Source organism: Zootermopsis nevadensis, unplaced genomic scaffold, assembly GCF_977971745.1.
Source record: "Zootermopsis nevadensis isolate Lab colony 2312 unplaced genomic scaffold, Znev_1.0 Znev_ptg000008l, whole genome shotgun sequence".
Classification (NCBI taxonomy): Eukaryota; Metazoa; Arthropoda; class Insecta; order Blattodea; family Termopsidae; genus Zootermopsis; species Zootermopsis nevadensis.
In genome coordinates this window covers 16,272,660-16,296,062 of record NW_028259140.1, presented here as the reverse complement: position 1 = coordinate 16,296,062, position 23,403 = coordinate 16,272,660, and the positions used below count along the sequence as shown (strand labels likewise).

The 23,403-nt window shown below is 38.9% G+C and overlaps 1 protein-coding gene and 1 long non-coding RNA gene across 10 annotated transcripts in view; one reads left to right on the top strand and one right to left on the bottom strand.

Moving 5' to 3' along the window:
* LOC110838711 (uncharacterized) overlaps positions 1-21,757 on the bottom strand; it is a 44,929-nt gene extending 23,172 nt beyond the window's left edge. For 8 of the 9 annotated variants that reach the window (XR_015534042.1, XR_002546198.2, XR_002546197.2 and 5 more), the window contains exons 1-4: positions 21,597-21,757; positions 10,587-10,709; positions 6,021-6,152; positions 44-169 (exon numbers count right to left, since the gene is read on the bottom strand). Coding sequence is in view for 6 of the 9 variants with exons in the window: in XM_022082194.2 (XP_021937886.2) it covers positions 44-169; positions 6,021-6,152; positions 10,587-10,709; positions 21,597-21,654 (439 nt within the window). In the remaining 3 variants the exon portion in view is untranslated. The remainder of the gene's footprint in view (positions 1-43; positions 170-6,020; positions 6,153-10,586; positions 10,710-21,596) is intronic. The other variant, XM_022082197.2, reaches the window with a different exon arrangement.
* LOC147874546 (uncharacterized) lies at positions 782-1,377 on the top strand. Its single transcript, XR_015534054.1, has 2 exons — positions 782-1,058; positions 1,180-1,377. It is a non-coding gene; the product is annotated as an uncharacterized LOC147874546 (long non-coding RNA).
* Positions 21,758-23,403: the final 1,646 nt, after the last annotated feature.

Below are 23,403 nucleotides of genomic sequence, written 5' to 3'. Positions count from 1 at the left end.
TTAACAGAGAGTGACTACACATCTTAATATTAATGTAACATACCTCGTTTTCTTATTTTCTGAGGCAGACATGCTTTCAGAGTGCAAACAGCACTTCCTCCATCTGCAGAGCATGTGCAAGTGTTGCAATCTTTCTTGAATACTGTCCCAGGTTCACAGGTCTCAGGTGCTGGGAAAGATAACAGAAAAAGAAAACCACATTAAAACACATATTTTAATATGCCTCATTAACTGGTTAACCTACCTGCATAATATGGGAAATAATGGATTTAAACCTTGTATTACATGGCTGCTGGTTTGAAATTACCTCTGAGGTTAACAGTCTGTCTATATACTAGTGTGATGCGTGGCTAGCTGGATCATGCATAAACTGCATGGTGCTAAAGATTAACGCATTAAGTTGCTGAATAAGAAAAGTCAGTTACTTTATTACATTTTCAGCCACTGAGGTTATGCGAGTGGCCCTGGTATAACAAACATTTAATGCCTTTCTAACAGACTCATATATCAATAATCTATATAAATTCATATTTTATGATCTATATCACAAATTGCATAGCAATACTATAGGAAAAATCCTGTCATCTGATTTAACCGAACCTAACTTAACGTACACTAACCTAACCAGATCCCACAAAACCTGGCCTCAAGTAACCCAAACACATTCTCGAACTTTCATAATTGTCAAATTTTTAATTTGTTATGATTTACAATTTTAAAACTGAGACTTTATCAAAATCTGAAATTTGAAACAAGATGAAAATGTTTAAATCTACAGATCTTCCCTTTTTTAAAAGTTATATTCAAAATTAAAATTCCCATATTCGAAACTCCAACATGACATTCATAACATACACTAACACGTGATTACTCACGTTTACATCGTATAAGACAAAAGACAACATACGTGGAGACATCTTGGGATAATTCACAAGAACTACCACTATAAGAAATTCTCTCATCTTTACAAGACATGTAAGAAGTCAGTGGTTGACAAACTACGTGATCTTCTGAACCATCACAAAGCAGCTGGAATATATGATTTCATAACCATCAAAGTACGGTTGCGTGATCATATAGAAGCGAACCCAATCTTATCTTTTCTCCTGATTTGTCTGTGAGACGGACAAATTTAATTTCATTATAAGAACTGAGCGCTTTACGTACGTGTTTTTTCAGGTATCCGTATTATACCATATGCAATGTCATTCCGCACGTGGGTGTACGTCTACTTACAAGGAACAGGACGTAAAATTCTTCAGATTTCCCAAAAATCGTAGACGGTATTCAATATGCAATATCGTAACATCAGCAAATCTGCTCTAATGTAATACATTTTGTATAATAAAGCATATCTGATGATTTCAACGGCTGAAACTGTGGATTGTAATCGTAGGGATTGTGAACCACCTATAGGACTACACGAAGCCACAAACTAACTAGATGGCTTATAAAATTCGAAGGTTCATCACCTCATTCACCAAAGCCCTCCATGGGTCCCTCTCCTGGGCTGGCCAACAATATCCAGTCGCTTTCAACTCCTATCTCCAATAGTTCCCCCTTGATATTATCCTCCCATCTACGTCTAGGTCTCCCCTGCAATCTCTTCCCTTCAGGCTTCCCAACCAATACTCAGTGCACACCTCTTGACCCATCCATGCGCGCTACATGCCCACCCATCTCATTCTTCTTTACTTAATCACCCTTACAATATTCGGGGTGGAGTATAAATTTTAAAGTTTGTCATTATGCAGTTTTCTTAATACCCGATTGTCTTCTGTCCTAGGCCCAAATGTCCACCTGATGTGTCCCATTCAATTGCATTTCTAACCTGTAATTATTATTATTATTATTCTAATATTACATTCATAACAATAACTTTTTTGTAAGAGAATGCAATGTACCTACACAAATTTCACTAGAGGTTTCACTTAAACACGTTTCAATTAGCCTGACTAAAGTCTTAGGTACACCAAATTCAAGCAAAATAGTGTAAAGACCTTCTCTTTTGACCGAGCCATAGGCTTTGTTTAAGTCTATAAATAGTTGATGGACTGTCCCATCTGGCAAATATAGAAAATCTGATCAGTTGTAGATCTATTACAACAGAACCCACATTGATGATACCCAATAATTTCACTGGCATATGGAGTCAACCTCGCCAGAAGAATGTTGGATAAAGTTCTGTAGGTTGTTAAGAGGGACAGGGCTCAATAATTATTACAATCAGTCTTATCACCCTTCTTATAAATTGGTACAATAATAGATTCCTTCCACTGCTATGGCATTACCTTCTTATTCCATTTAGAGCAAATGAGTTTGTGCATTTCGGAACTCAACGTTTCGCCCCCTGCTTTGATCAATTCGGCCGGAATCTGAACAGTACCAGGGGTTTTATACTTTTTCAACTTCTCAATAGCAGTTTCCACTTCGATAAGTCTAGGTTATAGCACTAATGGATCAGCCGTATGTATATCTAACTGTGTAATAACATTAATCCCATGAACATTTAAAACCTGGTTAAAGACATTTTTCCACCTATTGAATACACTGTTGGGATCTGCGAGCAGATGATCATTTTCATCTTCGATAATATTAATTCTACGTTGGTAACATTTATTAAATCCTTTTATGCCTATGTAAAAAATCTCTAATACTAAACAGTTACTTAGCTGATAAACTGAAAGAGCCTGAAGTACGTACAGCAGAGCCTTCATCTCGGAACAGAGCCTTAATGAAGTTGAAACTACCATTGAGAAATTAAAACGTTATAAATCTAAGGCATCAACTCAATTCAAGAGCAACTAATCCATGCAGGTTGTAGGACACTGCACTTGGAGATACACAAGCTTACAGTCTCGATTTGGAACCAGGAAGTACTACCACAACAGCGGAAAGAATCAATTGTTTTCCCTACCAATAAAACAGGGGACAAAACTGAGTGCAGTAACTTCTGAGGTTTCTCTCTTTTGTCAACGTCGTTCAAAATTTTATCGAATATTCTTCTGGCACGGTTAACACCATTTATGAATGAAACTATCAGGGATGATCAATATGGATTTCACTGGAATAGGTCAACTAATGATCAGATCTTTTGCATTAGACAAATATTAGAGAAAAAGTGGTAATATAATGGGTCGGTACATCAATTATTTATGGAATTTGGGAAGGCATGTGACTGAGAAGAGAGGTACTGTGTGGCATTTTGGGTTTGGAATACCAAAGAAACTTGTTAGGAAAATTAAAAGATGTATGGACAGGGTATCTCGTACGGTTCGTACAGATAACCTTCTGTCAGATCCCTTCCCAGTGTACAATGACCTAAAACGGGGATGGGAGGATGTTTTATCCTCAATGCATTTTAATTTTACTCTAGAACATGTCATCAGGAAGGTCAGAGGGAATCAGGAAGGGCTCGAATTGAATGATCTGCACCAGGTATGCTGATGATGTGAATATTCTGGGGGATGGTGTGGGTACCATAACCAAGAATGCAGAAACTCTCCTGCAGGCTAGCAAAGAAATAAGCCTAGAAGTTAATGCAGACAAAACTACATACATGGGTGTAATACGGGATCAACGTCAGCAAGAACTGCCGAATGTAATTATAAGTAACGCATCTTTTGAAAATATTTCAGAATTTAAGTATTTAGAAACAACAACAAACAGAAATGAGGTCCGTGCTGAAATGGGGAACATTGTTTTGATTCAATTCAAAGCTGTTTTCATTCCTTTGCTATCCAAAACACTAAAGATCAGGATAAATAAAACAATAATGTTGCCTATTGCCTTGTATGGTTGTGAACATGGTTTCCTACCTTGAAGTAAGAACGTAAATTACAAGTGTTTGAAAACAAGGTGCCCAAGAAATATTTGGTCCTAGGAAGAATGAAATAAGTGTGGAATTTAGAATATTACATAAGTAGGAGCTGCGTGAATTGTACGGGTCACCTAGCATAGTGGGGATAGTGAAATTTAGAAGGCTACAATGTGCTAAGTTGTAGCACGCAAGGGGGGGGGGGGGAATAAAGTGCATACAAAATGTTGGTGGGAAATCCTTCTGGAAAACAACCACTGAGCAGACAAAGAAGAAGATGGGATGATAATATCAAGATCGATCTCAGGGAGGTGGACTGTGAGGTTTGGTGTTGTTGGACCTACGAGTTCTGCTACCAGGGATTTAGAGTTAGTATAAATCTCTAATATTTTTGTTTCTACAATTAGTTCCAAGTTCATTTTGTTTTTCAGATATTCCATTTCCTTCTTCCTAAATGTTTTACTGGTTTCACATTTTAAACTTTGCAGATAATCTCCATCGATTTGTCTTGGGTTTTGCTAGCAGTTTAATTTAGCCTGCTTCTGCTTGTACATTAATTTTGAGCACTCAGCATCAAACCATGGTTTACTGTGCTTTATGAAGTGAAGCTTTCATGGCGACTGACGTTGATGAAATACTCTCAGGCTATGTTGGCAGAAGGTTTGGTTTTTTCACTGTTCAGCCACCTGACACGGCTCGTAGCCTGAGAGTATTTAATCCACTATGCTTTAGTTTGTGATATCACATATTTTCATGGCTGACATCTTGATATTGTCTCTAACACTTTACCAAGCTCTGTTAATATCCAAGCTGTCATCTGAGTTCTCTAAAGCTGCAAATCTATTGGAGATTTATAACTGGTACTTTCCCTTAACTTCTACATCATCGAGTTTATTCAAAATTAAATCTTTTAAATCAAACTTCTGTTTTGGTGAGAACTAAATGATATGTGATAAAAATGGTTCAGTGAAGACATTATTTCTATGTGGGATGACAATCCCAGAAAAGCATTGGGTGGAGATCACCAGATTAAAAATGCAGGAAAGTAAGGTCATATGATTTAAGATCTCTGTACTCATTATATCCCTACCTTCATGGGTTCACAAAGAGAGAGAGAGAGCAAGAATGTGAATGTTTAGTATAGGATGATCAAAATATGCTTCATAACTGGTACGAACAGAAGTATTACTTATGTAATTCATGAAAGAACTAAACATTTCAACATGACAACTAGAAAATATTTGAAATCCTGTGATAAAAAGGGACGTGCATGGTGGGAGATTGTGAATGGTTCAGTATATGGATGTTACATATTTCATACTGAGAACTGAATCAGTATTGCCATAATTATTATGTAATCAGTTGGCACATATTTAAATTCATCATCATTGTCATTAAATAGCAGATTTCACTGTCTGAGTCCTTCTAGTTACAATTGTTGAGAAATCTCTTAAGAGTCTGTCCATTTTGCTTTTTCCAGTAGATCTCTACTTTGACCCAATTAGGACTATAAATTTGTTCAGTTTACCTGACTGAGTAGGTATTTATTCTCCCACCTTCTTTATAATCTGAATATGGAGACAGAAAAAGGTTCTAAAAAGCTGTAGATATAGTCTCTATCCCAGACAACGGATAACATCCAGGAGAACATCCTTACGTCTGGTCCATGTACTGTTATTAATTTGGCAAGTCTCTTTTCATTTAGTGTACCCATATTTGGACTTTGAAATTCTTCATAACTAAATTTCATTTTGGCTAATCTCAGAGCCATGTTGTTTAATGTGCACATGGTCTTGGACTAAGTATTTGTTTGTATCAATGATTTAAATGTTTCAAAAGGGAATTGATGTCTAGTTTTCTTTGCCCCCCCCCCCCCCCCCCCAATTCCTGTCATTGCTGTATTCCCTCTATCTTATGGGTTGTGTGGAGTAGCCCCATTTTAGTAAGACACTTTTGGCAGACAATTTTAAGGACTGAGTAAACCCAGGAATCAAGAAAAACAGGCTGAAAACTACTCATTCCATTATTGTTAGTAGTGAGAATTTTATAAATAATCACAATTTTGCCATTTTGGTGGCGTAGAAATGTTTTCTGCATGAAGTGAGGGACATCAAAACAGAGCATGCTTGCTGAGTTCTCTACATAACTCAACATGCATATAAAAATGCAATCCATGCATCTGTCTGTACACATCTCTTCCTACCTCTCTTGATCCTCCTACATATGTTAATGGTGCAGGATGCATGAGCTTTTATGCCATCCTGTGAGCAGATGCACATATTGCACTCATCCATGAATCTTCTTCCAGGCTCACATCGCTCTCCATCTCTGGGAGCTGAGCGGCAAACAAGTTTGTGTATTTTTAACTCTGGTTGATTGGTTGGTTCTACTTTATTTAATGATACTTTGTCAACAACACAGATTATGTGGGGCACTGAGTAATAAAATAACATAAGATGAGTTGGAAAGAATGTATAAGGAAATTTATATATTTTATATGTTACCTATCCAAGCTCCAAATTCAACATGCAGTATTCTTCATTATTTGCTCACCGTAATGACATGATGGTGCATCTAGCATTAAGAATATAGTGCATTGATTCATGGGAATTTACCTGCAATGGTGCCATCTGTATAATGCTAATAATTCCATTTCTGTTTCATGGTGGCAGTGTTGTTATAGCCTATTTATTCTACAAGATGTTAGTAAAGGAATCAGTAAATAAATGTTTTCTTATTTGGACGAGAGTTTCATATTTGGTTTTAATAATAATGTGTCTCTTTTTACGTTATCATCATGCTGCTTGCTAAATGTAATTACCAGTGTTGTCCAGTTTTCTCATGTAATCAGTCCACTTCACTCCAAAAGACTTTTTAAGTTTTAGTTTTTCTGTTATAATGGTGATTATAAGTGCGTTTCTTGAGCGCAGCTAATGCTGGGTTTGTACAACGTGATTTGTGGACAGGTTCTTAGAAGCAAAGAATGAGAAACTGAGTCTTTGGTTAGACATTTACTCAACAAATTGGTAGAACAGCTTAAGGCACAGGTGTACCTCAGCAACCCCTACAAAATCCATCCCTTGGTGTCCTCATTGCAGAGGAGTAATGTCCTCAGATGGCAAACAGGGCTCTGGTCCATAAAAGCCAAGGTGTGAGGTATCGTGCTCAAGTGGTAACTGCACTTTAAGGCACCGGGCAGCTCCTGGCATATCAATGCCATGTACTTGCGTGGGGCTATGTAGGTGGTGACTTTTGTTCCCTGGTTCTTGTGGAATGATAACGGAATATGAGAATCAAAGAGTAGTGGCAGAAGCCATTAGAAGGGTATAGAGTTTATCTGATATACACTTTCCATTTGTAAGTTGACTGTTTTTAGTAGGGAGTCTGTAGTTCTGGCATACCATCAAAGGTAGCTAGCTTCTCTAGCGTACTTGTGAATTGGGGGGCCTGTAGGTCTGGCATACCACTATGGGAGGAGGGGGGGGGGGGTTGAATTTCCAGCAGATCTGTGAATTGGGAGCCAATAACTCTGGTATACCACCAAAGAGAGGTGGCAGTTCCAGCAGATCTGTGGACAAAGGTGATGAGTAATATGTAACCTTAAGGTAGAGAAGCATCATCTGGCACAGGCTAAGTGTCTGGAATGCCAGAAGAAAACTTAAAAGCCAAGGAGAGGCCAAGGTAGTACTGGGGGCTAATGAAACCTGGGTTACATTGCACTACTCAAATTGAGGGAGGCCCTGACAAGGGTGCCTATAAGGCCCATTTATATGGTCAGTACCTTAATTAAAGAGGTCAGTATTCTTTATGGACCCTGGGGCTGTGTGTGAAAAGGGATCTAAAGGTAGGCCTTGATTATGGCTACGTGGTCACCAACAAAAATGTTCTTCAACATTGGGCTTCTTACAATTTCAATGTTTGGACAGGCATTTCCTGAAACCAGGTGATTATCATCAGATCTCACTAAGAAGGATATTGAAATTTTGTGTACAATCATTACTAGATGGGCTCTGTAAATGAGAAAAATTTCAGGTGAGGTTTCGACCTGACCAACCAGATCATTTCCTTGTTAGATCCTTTCTGGAAATGGTTAATGTTTATAGTAAGTTTTTTCCAGATGCTTATATGTTACTGAAACCTTTGTATTCCTTTATCTTGCTAAAATGGACAGTGCCACAGGTGTGGGTACCTAATTAGAAGTATATATTTAGGTAATGCATCCAGGTGCTCAGTAATTTATTACTAGTATCATTCTCACTTGACCTTCTGGTACGGTTGACCTATGATATGTCCCATATTTGGGGCAGATACAGTGCCTTCTCATGTTATGCCCAATGGGGAAGAATGTCCAGTGAGTTATGCTTCCAAAACATTTACACATGCCGAGTGCGAATATGTGCAGGTATAAAGAGAAACTGCCACTATAATTTGTTTAATTATGAAAAATAAGTATTTGTGGGGTCAAAAGTTTCAACTTGTAACAGATCACAGCTCATTTACAATAATTTCTGGTCCCAGAGAAGTGGTGCGGCCACGCAGTTGCAGCAGTATGCCTTGATGAATTAATTCTACTCTAATATCATAGAGAGGATATTTCTAAATCATGTGCCGTGAATGACAGTGAAGCTTCAGGATGTCAGTATGAGTTTGAAAGGTCCAGTTAACCTGTGTTCATTGGAAATGACCCTACAAAGATATACAGAGAAGCACATTGTGTTTCACAGCTTGTTCATGATGCATTAAGCTGTTAAATGTGTGGGCCAGAATTTCAGGATATCATCTCACTGTTCAGTGTATCTTACCAACAAACCTCACTGGTCTCTGGTACCTTCGATTTCTCCGTAGGCATTCATATCAATTGTTGTAGGATGTTATGTTGTGCACATGATAACAAATGTGGTTCTTGCATGATGGTGTACATGGCTGTAAATGGGTGGTCAGGTAGGCATAATGCCAGGCCTAGATTGGCCATAGTCCCGTGGCTCATATATCGTGGCCATCACAGTCACCAGACTTAATCCCATAGACTTTTACTTTTCAGGTTACATGAAGAATGTTGTTCGTGTCAACACCGAAGACACCAGACGGCAACATTAGCAATGCATACAGGATAAATCAAATAATATTCATGACGTACCAAGGATGTCTGAACATATTTGAGCCTCATACTGTTATTATGTTCATACCCATGAAGGGAATTTCATGAATTTATAATAATATGTCTAACAAGTAAATGCTCCCTCAGTTAAGCATTTCACATTTCCTACATGATGGAACATACGCCCTCGTATTTGTTACAGAAGTATTTCCAGATCTATGTTCACTGGACTGTTTTGTTTCATATTCATGTCCTGAAGCTCCCGTATCATTTAGGGTATATAATCAGAAACAACCTGTATAAGAATGTTGAGAATGCACCTCATACAGATTTACTTAGCAGATCTCCAAATAATGAAGTCACTCCCATTAAGAATGTTGAGAATGCAATATGTACTAGAGCTGTTGATCTCCCTTTGACACAGTTAGAAATCGCTAAGGCCTATAAACAACGCCCTGATTTATCTGGAGTGTTGCCTAATGCTTATCAAGGGAGGCCCACTGAAGCTTCATCTAAACTCGAATTTAATTTTAATTGCAAGTTAGAACCGTGTAATAAATTTGAATTAATCACTTGGTGAACTAGGGTAAATGTATGTGAACAATCAAAATCTCAAATAATGAGCTGACTGCATGATCATTATCTGGGTGGCATCTGAATGAAAGTTGTAGCTCGGGGATGCATCTAGTGGCCCGATGGACAAACAGCTAGAACATTATGTGAGTACTTCTATTGTGTGTTATGCATTCAGAGATCTGCATCCGATGTACTGGTGGGTTTGTAGGCCTAGCCCAAAAAGGAAGTGAGAGAGAATGCATGTTGGTTTCTGCCATGAGGAACAGATTAAAATAATAATTGTAGATAGCCGCTCTAAATGGTCTGAGGTTAAAGTAATAAGTAATGCCATCTGCCTAAGCTAGTAAGAGTACAGAAATTATGAAGTCCATATTTACAGCAGTTGTGTCTGATAATGGATGTTACAGTTAAATTTACTAGAAATTTTCTACTGGGGGTCTGGTATGGTACAGTTTGTAGTGAAAAGTAAGTGAAACTGTGAGTTCTGTGGATTTAATGTCATGTGATGGGAAACCTCAAAAGAATGTGCCGTGAAATTCCTAATGGTAGGATTGTTTGCTCATATATAGAAATACAGAGTTGTAGGGCCCACTATTAAGGCACCTATTGATATGCAACCTGAACTGATTCTCCCTTCTCATAAAATAGAGTCCTTGTTCACCTCCTAAGAATACTTTCAATTTTAGTCCGACTCCAAAAACTAGTATAATCCTGGATAAACTAGAGTTTTTAAAAAAAAACATTGTAATACATGAGTACCTCAGAAAATGTAAAACAGGAGTAAGCTGTATTAATCACACAAATGTCTTAGCATATGATTTTCTCTATTCCGTACTGAATTAATCTGCATTGTTTTGAGCACTATATTCAAATACTTGCAAGTTATGTATTTTCACTGACTTAAGAAACTATACTTCAGAACCATACAAAACAAGCAACAAAATAATGATCTCGTATATAAAGTATTAATTAACAAAAATTTGAAATACAGATCAGATGATAAATGAATAACAGATGCAAGCAGATTTGTTCTAAAGAGGTACAGACCAGCAAGTATCAGATAGCAACTCAGTCACGTATTTCCAATGTTCTTACCACGTTTCTGCCTGACAGATGGTGAACATATACTGTGGGTGCAAGCTGCTCGACTTCCATCTGCTGAACAGCGACATGTGTTGCAGTCATCTTTGAAGATGGAACCAGGCTCACAGCTTATCTCTACAGAAAGAAAGTGTTACTTTTACTATTAACTCCATAGCATAAAGCATCATTTATTAGCCTTCCATGTATGCACTAGTTCCCCAAATAGTCTCTTCCAGTGAGTCATTTAAAGGACAAATGCATGAATTTCTTGCCGTGTGTTGTGTTCTGACTTTCTTCATACAAAGTATGTAGAATGCTAGGTGAGGAGTACTAACTATGAGTTTTATACTGAAGCATTCCAATTTTATTTTGTAGACGCAGTCCAGACTGAAGTGATGCCCCACCCCCTCCTCCCCGCACAAGTCGCAGAGGCCAACAAGCAAAGATATTCCATCCAACCAAATCCTTTTCACAAAAGACAAGTTGCCTGATGTGATAACCTCCAACCAGTAACAATAGCCTCTAGTTTCCATTATTTATTATTTATTTAGTGTTCTGTCTGACGACAGGTCCGTATGAACAGGATCCTTCCATCCTTTTCTTGGACTGGGACCTGTTCATATACGTTCTTGGCAGATGATCCAGAAGTGGTTTGCCATTGCCTTCTTCTGTGTGTGAATGGAGTAATTGTTGGGATGGCACGGAGGAAAACTCCGTGTTGCCTAGACCACGGCCTTGCCCAACACAAGTTATAAATTCAGGCACCGCCGGGAATCGAACCTGAGACCCCAGGATTACAAGGCCAGCGTTCTAACCGCTAGACCACCGTCCAGGCTTTCTGCCATGACAAAATTCCTGTTAGCATAAGGACACCTCCCATTTTAGTTTTAAGGCACTGTTTACAATTTCTAGCAATGCATTTTGTAAACAGGAATGGTTTAACCTAACAAGGGACAATGTCTCGCTCTTGCACAGGACTCTGCTGATAGTTAGCTTTTTGGTTTGGTTTGTTCTCCGACCACTTTAGTACCCCGAGGGTGAGTATGAAGATGGTTCTACAAAATGTTAGTCTTTCACCTTTCAACCATTAGAAATGAATGTTATATTGTGCGGCTTTGACTTACATAGATCTGTCTGCTACAGACTGAAACATGTGTGTATTATATGATACATAATGTGAAGCTTTCATTTCAGCTGTCATTAACAAAATCTTCTAGGGCCATCAGTTACCGTCTGCAAGTTTTAATCGTCTGACACGGTAGATGGGCCTAGAAGATTTTATTGTATGATACATATTTATATTCATATGTCTTTTTCTATGGTTATTGAAACTCTGTAATAAGTCACAGGACATTTTTTTAGGTGCCTGAAACCTCTTCTCTTAATATTTGTTTCTTGTATTTAGTGGTATAGAGAGTTTATTTTAAAGTAAATACATGCTACAAGATGGATCTAACAACACATCTATGATGATCAATGTAATATATCCATTCTGATCAGCTGTTCTCTATTTGTCCAATTTGGGAGGGGGGAGTGGTTATGTGAGTGTGATGGAACTGTACATCAGAAATAAAGAAAGCCTTTGAATTTGGTATACTAGTGGAACCAGTCAGAATAATTAAATGAGTTTAAATATACATACAGTAAAATCTGTGTATGTAAACATTTGTCTGGTGTATTTCCCATTCTTGTCTTTCCATACGGTATCTCAAAACATAAAGATTAAAATATACAAAACTATAACTTAACCAATTTTTTGTATACGTGTGAAACCTGGTTTCTCATGATCAAGAGAGTTTGAAGTCAGGGTGCTTAGGAAAATATTTTGACCTCAGGGAATGAAGTGCTGGGAGACAAGAAAATTACATGATGAAGAGCTCCACAGTCTGTATTCTTCACTAAATAATATTGGCATCAAATCAAGCAGGAAGATATGACCAGGGTTTGTAGCACGTGTGGGAGAGATTAGAAATGCATACATAATTTTGGTTGTTACGCATGAAGGAAAAAAGACTACTCAGCATACCTAAGCACAGATGGAAATATAATGCTAAAATTGGTATTCTTCTTCTTAATGTGCCTATCCGCTCCGGATGTTGACGATCAGCATAGTAATTTGAAATTTACTGACTGCTACTTGAAACAGCCCTCCAGTTGACATCTAGAGCCAAGTTTTTAGGTTATGTAGCCAGGAGGTCCTCTATTTCCGAATACTTTTCCCTGGATTATCAGCTGAAGCAGCCCGTATCTATAACTATTTCTCATGATATGACCGAAATATTCCAACTTTCTCTTTTTTATCGTGTTAACCTCTTTAACGTCTTTGCGGAGTTTCTCGAGAACTTTTTTGTTGGTTACACGGTCAATCCAGGGAATACGTCGGTACAACCACATTTAGAAGGCCTCCAACTTTTTAGAAGAAGCTTCCGTCAACGTCCACGATTCAGCGCCGTATAAAAGCACGGAGAGAATATAACATCTGAGTAGTCGTAACTTGTTGGTTAAGTTTAAGTCTCTACACCTGAACATTGATCCCATTTTGATGAAAGTGGCTCTGGCTTTTTCGATACGGCACTTTATTTCCAAGGAGTGATCCCACTGGTCACTAATTGTGCTGCCCAAGTATGTATATTTCTATACTTTCTATTTGTTTATTATTAACTACAAGCTGACCGGGTAATACAGCGTTTTTACCGATGTAATGAGCTTCGTTTTTTGATGTTAAGATCTAAGCCGTGGTTGGTACTGGCCTTCACAATACGATCCATTAATTCTTCAAGACCTTCCAGAGAGTCGGTGAACACTACAGTATCGTCTGCGTACCGAATGTTATTTAATCGTTCTCCATTCACAAGCACTCCAGCGTTTACATTTTCCAATGCTTCTTCGAATATATGTTCCGAAAAGAGATTGAATAGAATTGGAGATAGATTGCATCCCTGCCTAACACCACGCCTTATTCTTATGTCTTCTGAACAGGCACTTTTCGCCGAATTTTATCGAAGGCCTTTTGGTAGTCAACGAAACACGCATATACATCACAGTTGGCATCCCTGCAGCGCTTAATTAATACTTGCCTCCCTTGTTTCCAGAGCATTTCGAAATCCAAGATGGGTGCGAGTAATCTTCTCTTCGCATAGTCTGTATATTCATCTATGAATGATCTTCAACAGTAATTTTGAGGGTAATTGTTCTATAATCCTCACATTTTTTTTGAACTGGATTTTTTGGGGGGAGGTATAAATGTGTATTTTAAGCCATTCATAATGAATGTTTCCTGCATCATAAATGAAATTGTACACTTTCGTCAACCGCTAATCCCGTCATCATCTAACGGTTTCAGTGATATGTGGTCCAGAGTCATCACTAATTTCTGGAATATATTCGGCATATTTTTCCTTGGTTCACTTTTCTTTCGCTTGTCTGATTACACCTCGAATATTTTTCTGTAGAGCAGTGGTATTCAACCTTTTTTGTTCGCGTACCCCCAGATATAATTTCTCTTCAACTTTGTACCCCCAAAGTTGTTGGTGTATGATTCAAGTTATACATAGTATATAATCTACATCTAAAATAAATTAAACAAATTACATTACTGACTATTCAGTGTTTATCATAAAATAATATATATATTTTTTTAATTTCACGTACCCCCTAGGATGTCTTCGCGTACCCCAGGTTGAATACCACTGCTGTAGACCATTGTTAAGTTTGTCCCACTAAACGCAATGTAGGCGCTTGGGGTGAGTGGAGGTATAGCTCCTCCCTTCCTTGACCTCGGCACTAGATGGGGGTGAGTGGTCAGAATCAAGCCCCGGCCGGCTTTACCCCCGGGAAAGGACCCCGGTACCCACTGTAGAGGAGGCTGGGTGGGCCCCAGAGCCGGTCTGGAAGCAGAGGCTAGAGGGGAAAAAAATCCTCTGCCCCTGTCGAGGATCGAACCCCGGTCGTCCAGCCCGTAGCTAGTCACTACTCTGATTGAGGTATCACGGCTACTGTACATACTTCTCAAAAAGGACTCTCCACGGAGTTTGTGATATTTTACATATTTGTCTACAGATGGCAGAGTCATAGTAAATAACCCAATAGTACATTATCGTCCCCTCCCTATAATTACCGTACCCCATATGACTCCCTCAATTTAACGCTGGGACACCGCTGCGTGGTAAAATCCAGACGAACCTGCTTGTATAGTCGGCGCAGTAGTTTTTGGCCGGTGGAATTTTCAAGCGGAAAGCTAGGAGCGAGTCTCTTTTGCTGACTGCACCGAGGAGCCCAAACAAAAGAAATACGCTGACCGTGCCACCTCAGGTACACAGAGTAGGCCCGTCCGCCAGCTTCTACACCGGCCAAAAACTTCTGCGCCGACTATAGTAGAGAACGTTTAGCGGAATGGCGGTCAAACTGAAACTTGGCAGAGTTACAGTAGAACAATGACAACGAGCTAAGGAAAACTGACTAACAACATGAACGAATGCACCAGCAATGCGTATTGCAATTCCAACTTTAAGGCGACTACGTATAATAGTAGGGTCCCTTCAGCGTGGGAGCATTTAAATCGGAATTCTATACTGTGCTGTGGGAGGATTTTCTGCTTGGGAGACAAAAAACGTCTGCTACTCGAAGCCATAATCGCGGCTGACTGACGGCAGATATGTGCTACAGAAGTCCGTTCATACCAGCTTGCTGACATCACATACCGTTGCAAAGCTTGCAATGTGTCCTACACAGCTGTCGTAGCCGTAACTATATTACTTCATTCGTCTTCGATAGAGGGAACCACAGAGCAGAGACTGAATGCAATTGAGTTCAATAATCGATCTATATTTCAAAGTCGAAAAACACTGGTAAAATCGATCTGTCAGAGTCATACAGATTCTCCGAAATCGTCCCCCTAAGAACCACTTTAATGTTTTTCTCCCATCCTTTTCTCTGGTATGGCCACCGGGCTTGGAAAATGATAGAGGATAGATTATTAAAGCCATGCTACCTGGGCAGGGACGATCATACTCGGAAAATTAGGACTAGGAAACAAAGAACGGATGTAGGCAAATATTCCTTTGTAAATAGGACCATAAGAAGCTGGAACCAATTACCTCCAGGCGTGCTAGAGTCTTTCCCCTGTAAATTAGGCACCTTTAGAAAGAGGGTCAGAAAAGTACAGTAAAACCTCTCTAACTTGGACACTTGCGGTTCCACGATAATGTGTCCAACTTACAGAGGTGTCCAGGATAGAGGGAATCATCCTTTCAAATTGTGGTGTAATGACAATGTGGTAATTGTAAAGTATTGTGGAGCCCTTCCCAAAAAGGAAATTATTGATAAGAAAAATCAAAAGAGTGAATTAAATTTTTACAAATTTTGTTTTCACTAAATTAAACTCGCATGGATAAGCTGAAAGGGAAGGGCACCGATACTTTACGTTTACCGACAATGCATTCTATTTACTTACATAATCTAACTACTGTAATTTCTGTTAACACTGATTAACTCAGTTACAAGCACAGTACAGTACAACCCCTCTATAACGCGGTTCGCTATACCGCGGTTCCAAATATAACGCGGGTACCTCATGTCCCCCATAGTTCAGCAAAAAAAGAGAAAAAAAGTTCATCAATTATCCTTCACACAGAACTAAAAATTATATTAAAATGCAAACGAAATTAATTATTTATTACTTTTTCCGTAAAATCAATCGTAACATAGTAAAATAAGTATGTATACTCTTAATTGGCGATAGTCTATCAATACTGTACGTACCGTACAGTACGTCCAGTACTGTACCGATTTTTCTAATGCACTCCCGTAATAACGCGGGTTTACCACTGTCCCCCGCGACCCGCATTGTAGTGGGGTTGAACTGTACTGACAAAGTTAGAACTGTACCAGCAATATTTACTGTAGTCCAGTGAAGGGTTCAATGTCTCACACCCTCAACCATAAACTAATCCTCAGGTAGAAGGCATTCATCAGTCAGAAATTCAAAACAACAAAATACTAACTGTAAATGTTTCCCATAAAAGCATTGAAGCTAAGTGCATGAACCTGTCCAACTTACAACAAAAGGGGTGTTCAAGTTCCAGGATAGAGGGGTGTCCAAGATATAGGGTGTTGTGGACATGTAAAATTATAGGATATTCGCCGGTTCCAATTAAAAGTGTCCAATATATAGGGGTGTCCAGGATATAGGGGTGTCCAACTAGAGGGGTTTTACTGTAGTTACAAGCTAAGGGTTATTAAGTTGGGAATAAATGGTGATAAGTGAAGTGAAGTGTCTTAGTCTCCAAGTGATGAAGGGCTGTAGTTCTTTGGGATAAAATTTTCATGTACTGAGAGCGGACTTTATATTCCACTCTTAAGTATTGTGATTAATTAGTGGATGTGTGTTTTTTTATTGTGTCAGATGTTTTATTTTGAGTGTGGTATGTTGTATTGTTGTGTCTCATTGTATTGTTGTGTGAGTGCATCAGTTCATGACGTTTGTAATACATTACAGTTATTGTCTTATGTCTAGGTGGTATTAAGTTCTTTTTTTTAAGTTAAGTACTTGAGGTTGGATGGTTTTGTAATTTATGAGTTGGTTGATTTTGAGTGGGATGTGTTGTTTTTGTTGTGTCCTTTTTTATTGTTTTGTTCTGTCTCTGTGTTGATGTATCTCATTGTATGTTGTGTCTTATGGTTTTTGTTGTGTCCTTTGTTTATTGTTTTGTTCTGTCTCTGTGTTGATGTATCTCATTGTATGTTGTGTCTTATTGTTTTTGTTGTGTCCTTTGTTTATTGTTTTGTTGTGTCTCATTGTGTTGATGTATCCCATTGTTTGGGTGTCATATTGTTTTTGTTGTGTCCTTTTGTTTATTGTTTTGTTCTGTCTCATTGTGTTGATGTATCTCATTGTTCTGTTCTGTCTCATTGTTTTGTATGTTATTGTAGGACACTGCCACCGGGTATAAACCCATTTGCAGTCAATAATAAATAATAAAAAAAAGTGACTCATTTGCAAGATTTTCCCATCAGGTGCGATCGGAAAGTATCCAGACTGTGTCAATAGAGGGCGAACCGGATGTAGTACGAGCTTCTGCTTTTAGGAGGTGCGGCCTACATTCATAGTGAATCAGTGTGCCAGCCGGCATCATCGAATTAGCATTTGTTTCTTAGTTACGGGCGTTTTGGTAGTACATTACACCGACCCTCCTGCGATTTCGGAATGGCGTGTCCATCAAATTTTGCCAAAGACTCGCCAAAACGGCTACGGAAACCTATGAAATGCTAAAGCAAGCATTTGGGGAGTCCGCAATGGGTCGTGCACAAACTTTTGTGTGGCATTCACGTTTTAAAAATGGCCGAACCTCTGTCGATGATGACGAGCGTTCTGGACGACCATCTTCGAGCACAACGCCCGAAAATGTTAAGAAGATTCGGCAGGCCATTCACGAAGATCGACGTCGTACCATCAACGACTTGTGCGACAATGTTGGGATAGGCTATGGGACCTGTCAGCTGATTCTAAAGGAAGAACTCCACATGCGAAGCATCCTGTCTGAGGACCAGAAGCAGAATCGACTTCTCGTTTGTCAGGAGCTCAAAGACCTTGCAAGAACCGACCCCAACTTCCTTTCTAAGCTCCGTGTGACTTCTTCCTCTTCCCAAAGATGAAAATTCAGCTAAAGGGAAGGAGATTTGAGACGATAGAAGAGATTCAGGCAGAATCGCAGATGGTGCTTGACAGGCTGACAAAGAAATATTTCCAGGGATGCTTCCAGGCTTGGCAGCGGCGCTGGGATCGTTGTGTTCACTCCCAGGGGAACTACGTTGAGGGTGATGGATGAATTTAATACCCGAGTTAAGTGTACGGGTTTTTATAGGCGCAGTCTGGAAACCTTTCGATCGCACCTCGTATCTAAAGACTCATAACTTCTCAAAAGTAAAGATCTGGTAACTTTACTGATTTACACTACCGAAATGTATCACTACCAATGGTCTGCACGCAACCTGTGACTTGGAATTGTTGGTACACATGAATCCGTTTTGTTTCCACTCTTTGTTAATCACTGGTGCTTTAAGACAGTATCAGCACGGATAATACTTAAACACTAAGCGATAACTTGATTGGAACTTTGTACACGAAATATCCGAGGCTGTTCCTAGGCTCCTTTCGATTGGCGTGATATAAAATAGCTTGTGAGCACGACATTTCGGCTGAAAGAGGCTTAGTCAGCCGGACAAGACGTGCCCTCTTCTCAGAAGACAGGAAGTCTGACCTCAAGTTCAAGATACACACATGGTTGACTACCTGATGTTGACAAATCCTTAACAATTCCAAGGATTATAAAGGCTTCGCGTAAGGGGAGAGGATGAAATCACAGAGAAACAAGTCGCAAGTGTGGAAGAACTCTCCGGGCTGGCTTAGGCCTTAAGGAAAATACGCGTGAGTTCTCCTAGCCCTTGTGGATAGGCCACGGGTGGCCGAGATAAGGGCAAAGCGTGGATTTCTGCACGCCACGAGGAACAAACCTGAGAGGTGAGAAGCTAGGAACAAACCCTTAACTTCGTGGCAGCGTACGGGATCGAACAATAGCTTAAATATTTGTTCGTGCAGCCGCCATTTTGTCATATTACAGTGTAAATTAGATTATTGCTGTGTTTATTTTGTGAATAAGTAAATAAGTACGTAAGATGTAAGACTTGAGGTTTCACAGCGGCGAGTATGAAGATTTCTGTCTTCTGGGTTGTTGCGCTGTGAAGTCTGGTGGATGTCAACCAACGTTTCGGAGGTCATACTTCCTCCTTCATCACTGCGACTAAAAATATGAAGATTCCTGTCTTCTGGGTTGTTGGGCTGTGTAGTCTGGTCGATGTTAACCAACGTTTCAGAAGTCATACTGCCTCCATCATCAGGGCGATGAATATAATACAATATATAATATTCATCGCCCTGATGATGGAGGCAGTATGACCTCTGAAACTTTGGTTAACATCGACCAGACTACACAGCGCAACAACCCAGAAGACAGAAATCTTCATACTCATCGCCCTGATGATGGAGGCAGTATGACCTCTGAAACGTTGGTCAACATCGACCAGACTACACAGCGCAACAACCCAGAAGACAGAAATCTTCAAGTACGTAAGAGTTTTAGCCAATCTTACGCTGATGTTCTATAATAACATCGTCTCAAATCTACTGCTAAGATTTCCAGTTTTTCTTACCCTGAAAAAAAACACATTAAATCTACAAACTGCATATTTTAAATCAGCATTTTGAATTTCAAGACTGCAATCAATGGTCAGAATGTTGTTTTCGTCAACACGTTTACACGCCCACTAGTCATATAAGGTTCTTCAATAAGACTTCTAAAGGACTAATTTTCGTGCTGAAGATGTGTATACCTTGGAAAATAACAGAACACATTTATGGTGCAAGTAACACGTGGAGGAAGAATGGAATAAACTGTTACTTATATTCATAGGGAAAGAATGTGTAAAATTCTGATGAACGTCTTTAAAACTAATTATTGTTGATGCAATTTTAAACAAAAATATTCTTGGGTTTAGGGATAAAAACTTTTTCCCATGATATCCGGCGATACATACGGCCATTCGATATCATATAAACACAGAAAAGATACATTTTAAAACTGGTCCTTTTAGAAATAAATAACTGTTTGTGAAATGTAAATAATAATATTCTTACCTTACTTTCCTGCATTATGACCACGATTTCTGAGAGCAGACATCTAAATTTGTCTGAAAACTCGTTTTTGGACAAAGTTTTCTTATAAAGAGTTATATAAATTCTGCCCTAATTGAGATAAAGAGTCCATTTAAAGTAATTTCAAATCTAATAAAGCTCCCTTTCCAATTATCTGTAACACCAACGTTTTCAAGGCCGTCAAATTTGACTTCTCACCTTGTATTTCTCATTTTCCCAAGACTTATTTAAGCCTATAGACAAGAATATCTTACTGCCACGTGATCAAAATATATTTCTGCAATAACGTAACTATTTTCATTAGCCTAAATTAATAGACGTAAAGAATTTACGGAACGTATTGCTTGAAGTTGCCTCATCAATACTTGTGAAGTGATTCTTCACAGTAAAATGCTTTAAAAAAACCCAATCTAATTGTAGTCCCAAGCTGATATTTGCAGATGTTTTAAATATATAAGTTAAATACACACATACATAAGCGCTGAAATGTAACATCGTAATAACGATGAAAAGCGCTAAATTTTAATTTTAATTTTAACAACAGCATTTTAAAAATTAAGTTTGTGTATAGACTGAAATAATAAATAAATATATACACACATTGTATTAAAATATATTATAAAATTCCCTATTTTAAGAGATATACGTTAAAAGGTCAAATTTTAAGTATCTGAAAACATAATTATACTGAATAAACTGGTGTAGCAGGTCGCTGTAAACGGAATTTTATTACCTTTGAAATGAGCATAATATGAGTTCTGTATATCAATTAGAGCAAAAGTTATACCATTTTGATTTGAAAACATGTGCCAAAAAAGAGAGTGTTTTTAACAAAACTGAAAGCCTGCTGTCAAAAATCTAGTGGCTATAAAGCAGAAACATTTGACAGGAATAATTATTTCCACTGGAACTACAATATAAAAAAGTTATCCAATTCTGAGTGGATCGGGTCGTGACCTGCGTTGATGTGACCCTTATCGAATTATCTGGCCTATAATAAGCTTTTAGGCAATACAAATTCATAAGAAATACAAGTATTTGTCGGATTCCCCACAGTAATAAAGTGGCACTCTGCTAGTCTCGTATATTTACTAGTTAGACAAATTATAGCTGTAACCAAATCAGAGCATGGGTAAAAATACATTAGAACAATATTCGAATACGAAATACGGTGTCTCTATACATCGCGGTGGGCGTACGTCTCTTACGAAAACCCTACAAACACACGTGTGCAGAACTGACGAATATATTCGTACGAAGTCTCCATATTCAATGGTGCAGGCTTACATGTCTTAGGACTAAACCGTACTTACCTGCATAAGCGGACGCTGCAGCTGCAACCACCAATACAAGGATGAAGAATCGACTCATGGTTCAGCGGCGACCTCAACAATACAGACTGAGCGATCCGCGCTGCGACTCTAGCTTAAAAAGCATCCTCCCTCCCCTCCTACCCATTAGTGAACATCCTCCTGAGTTGATGATGTATCAGCACACCCAATCGCTCACTCTGTGTTATATTGTTGTTTGCTTAAGTAGGCCTGGCCATCTCTAACCTGTAACATACGGGAGGAAATCGATATGGCGATTTAATCGATCGATTCCTCGCTACGTACAGATCGTTTCGAGATGAAATATTCATCATGGATGGTAGAGGGGACATCGATGAGAGGAAAAAATTCAGAAAAGTATTATCTCAGCCCGTAAATAACGTGGTGACTCTCTGATAGTTTGTTTGAAAGGGAATTTACTAATGGAGATAAATAGGGGGGCTTTTGTTTTCACAAAAACTGAAATAGTTTATTTTTTTGCGTGAAAGCTTGTTTCCTACTGTGAAATCCTTCACAGACCTTGGCATTTCTGAAGGGAAATGGATGACAATCAGGTCTTGAGAAAATGTCCTGCGAAGAGTAATGGCTGTCGTTAAGATGTTTGGTAGAGAGAGAAATAGCTTTGTGTGCGGGCGATGACATATTGGGTCTCCCCAGGACGGAAAAATAATGTAAGATTTGGCTATTTGGCTGGAACAAAATAAATTTTACAAATTTCACTAAATGTTTACGGCAATTAGGCATCACGATCGGGAACTGGCGAAATCTCTTATGGGAAAAAAAAAACAAAAAACAAAAAAAACCCGGAAACTATATTTAATGTGTTAAGTTTGGAATAAAATTACTAAATGATTCAGAGCAACAAATAAAATATTGCAGAGCCTAAAACTTTCCAAGCCGCTGAAAACTAAATTTACGAACTGAGTTTGCACTATCGAAACAGAAGTTACGTTATATATAATTTTTAATGAAACAAGTTTTAGAAAGAATCTTATATGATACTGAATAAAGATGGCTGTCTTCTGGGTTGTTGCCCGGTGTAATCTGGTAGACGTTTACCGACGTTTCAGAAGTCCTTGCTGCCTCCTACATCGCCCTGTTGATATGTTGAACAGATTTATATGATAATGTTTTCAGTACTCGATTTTGCCAATAAATAAACTTCTGTGTATGTATTTTCTGTAATGTGACAGTGGTAGGTATCCAGAAAATAAAACGTTGAGTTGGGTACCCGAATTCATACATATTAGTACGAAACGTGCCCTTAACTTCCATGGCCCCAGGACCTGAACGTCCTGCTCGTACCACTGCTTTTTTTTTGTAGTGTTCTGTCTGACGACAGGTCCATATGAACAGGATCCTTCCATCCTTTTCTCGGACTGGGACCTGTTCATATACGTTCTTGGCAGATGATCCAGAAGTGGTTTGCCATTGCCTTCTTCTGTGTGTGAATGGAGTAATTGTTGGAATGCCACGGAGGAAAACTCCGTGTTGCCTAGACCACGGCCTTGCCCAACACAAGTTAGAAATTCGGGCACCGCCGGGAATCGAACCCGAGACCCCAGGATTACAAGGCCAGCGTTCTAACCGCTAGACCACCTCATCTTATTATTATTTAGTGTTCTGTCTGACGACAGGTCCATATGAACAGGATCCTTCCATCCTTTTCTCGGACTGGGACCTGTTCATATACGTTCTTGGCAGATGATCCAGAAGTGGTTTGCCATTGCCTTCTTCTGTGTGTGAATGGAGTAATTGTTGGGATGCCACGGAGGAAAACTCCGTGTTG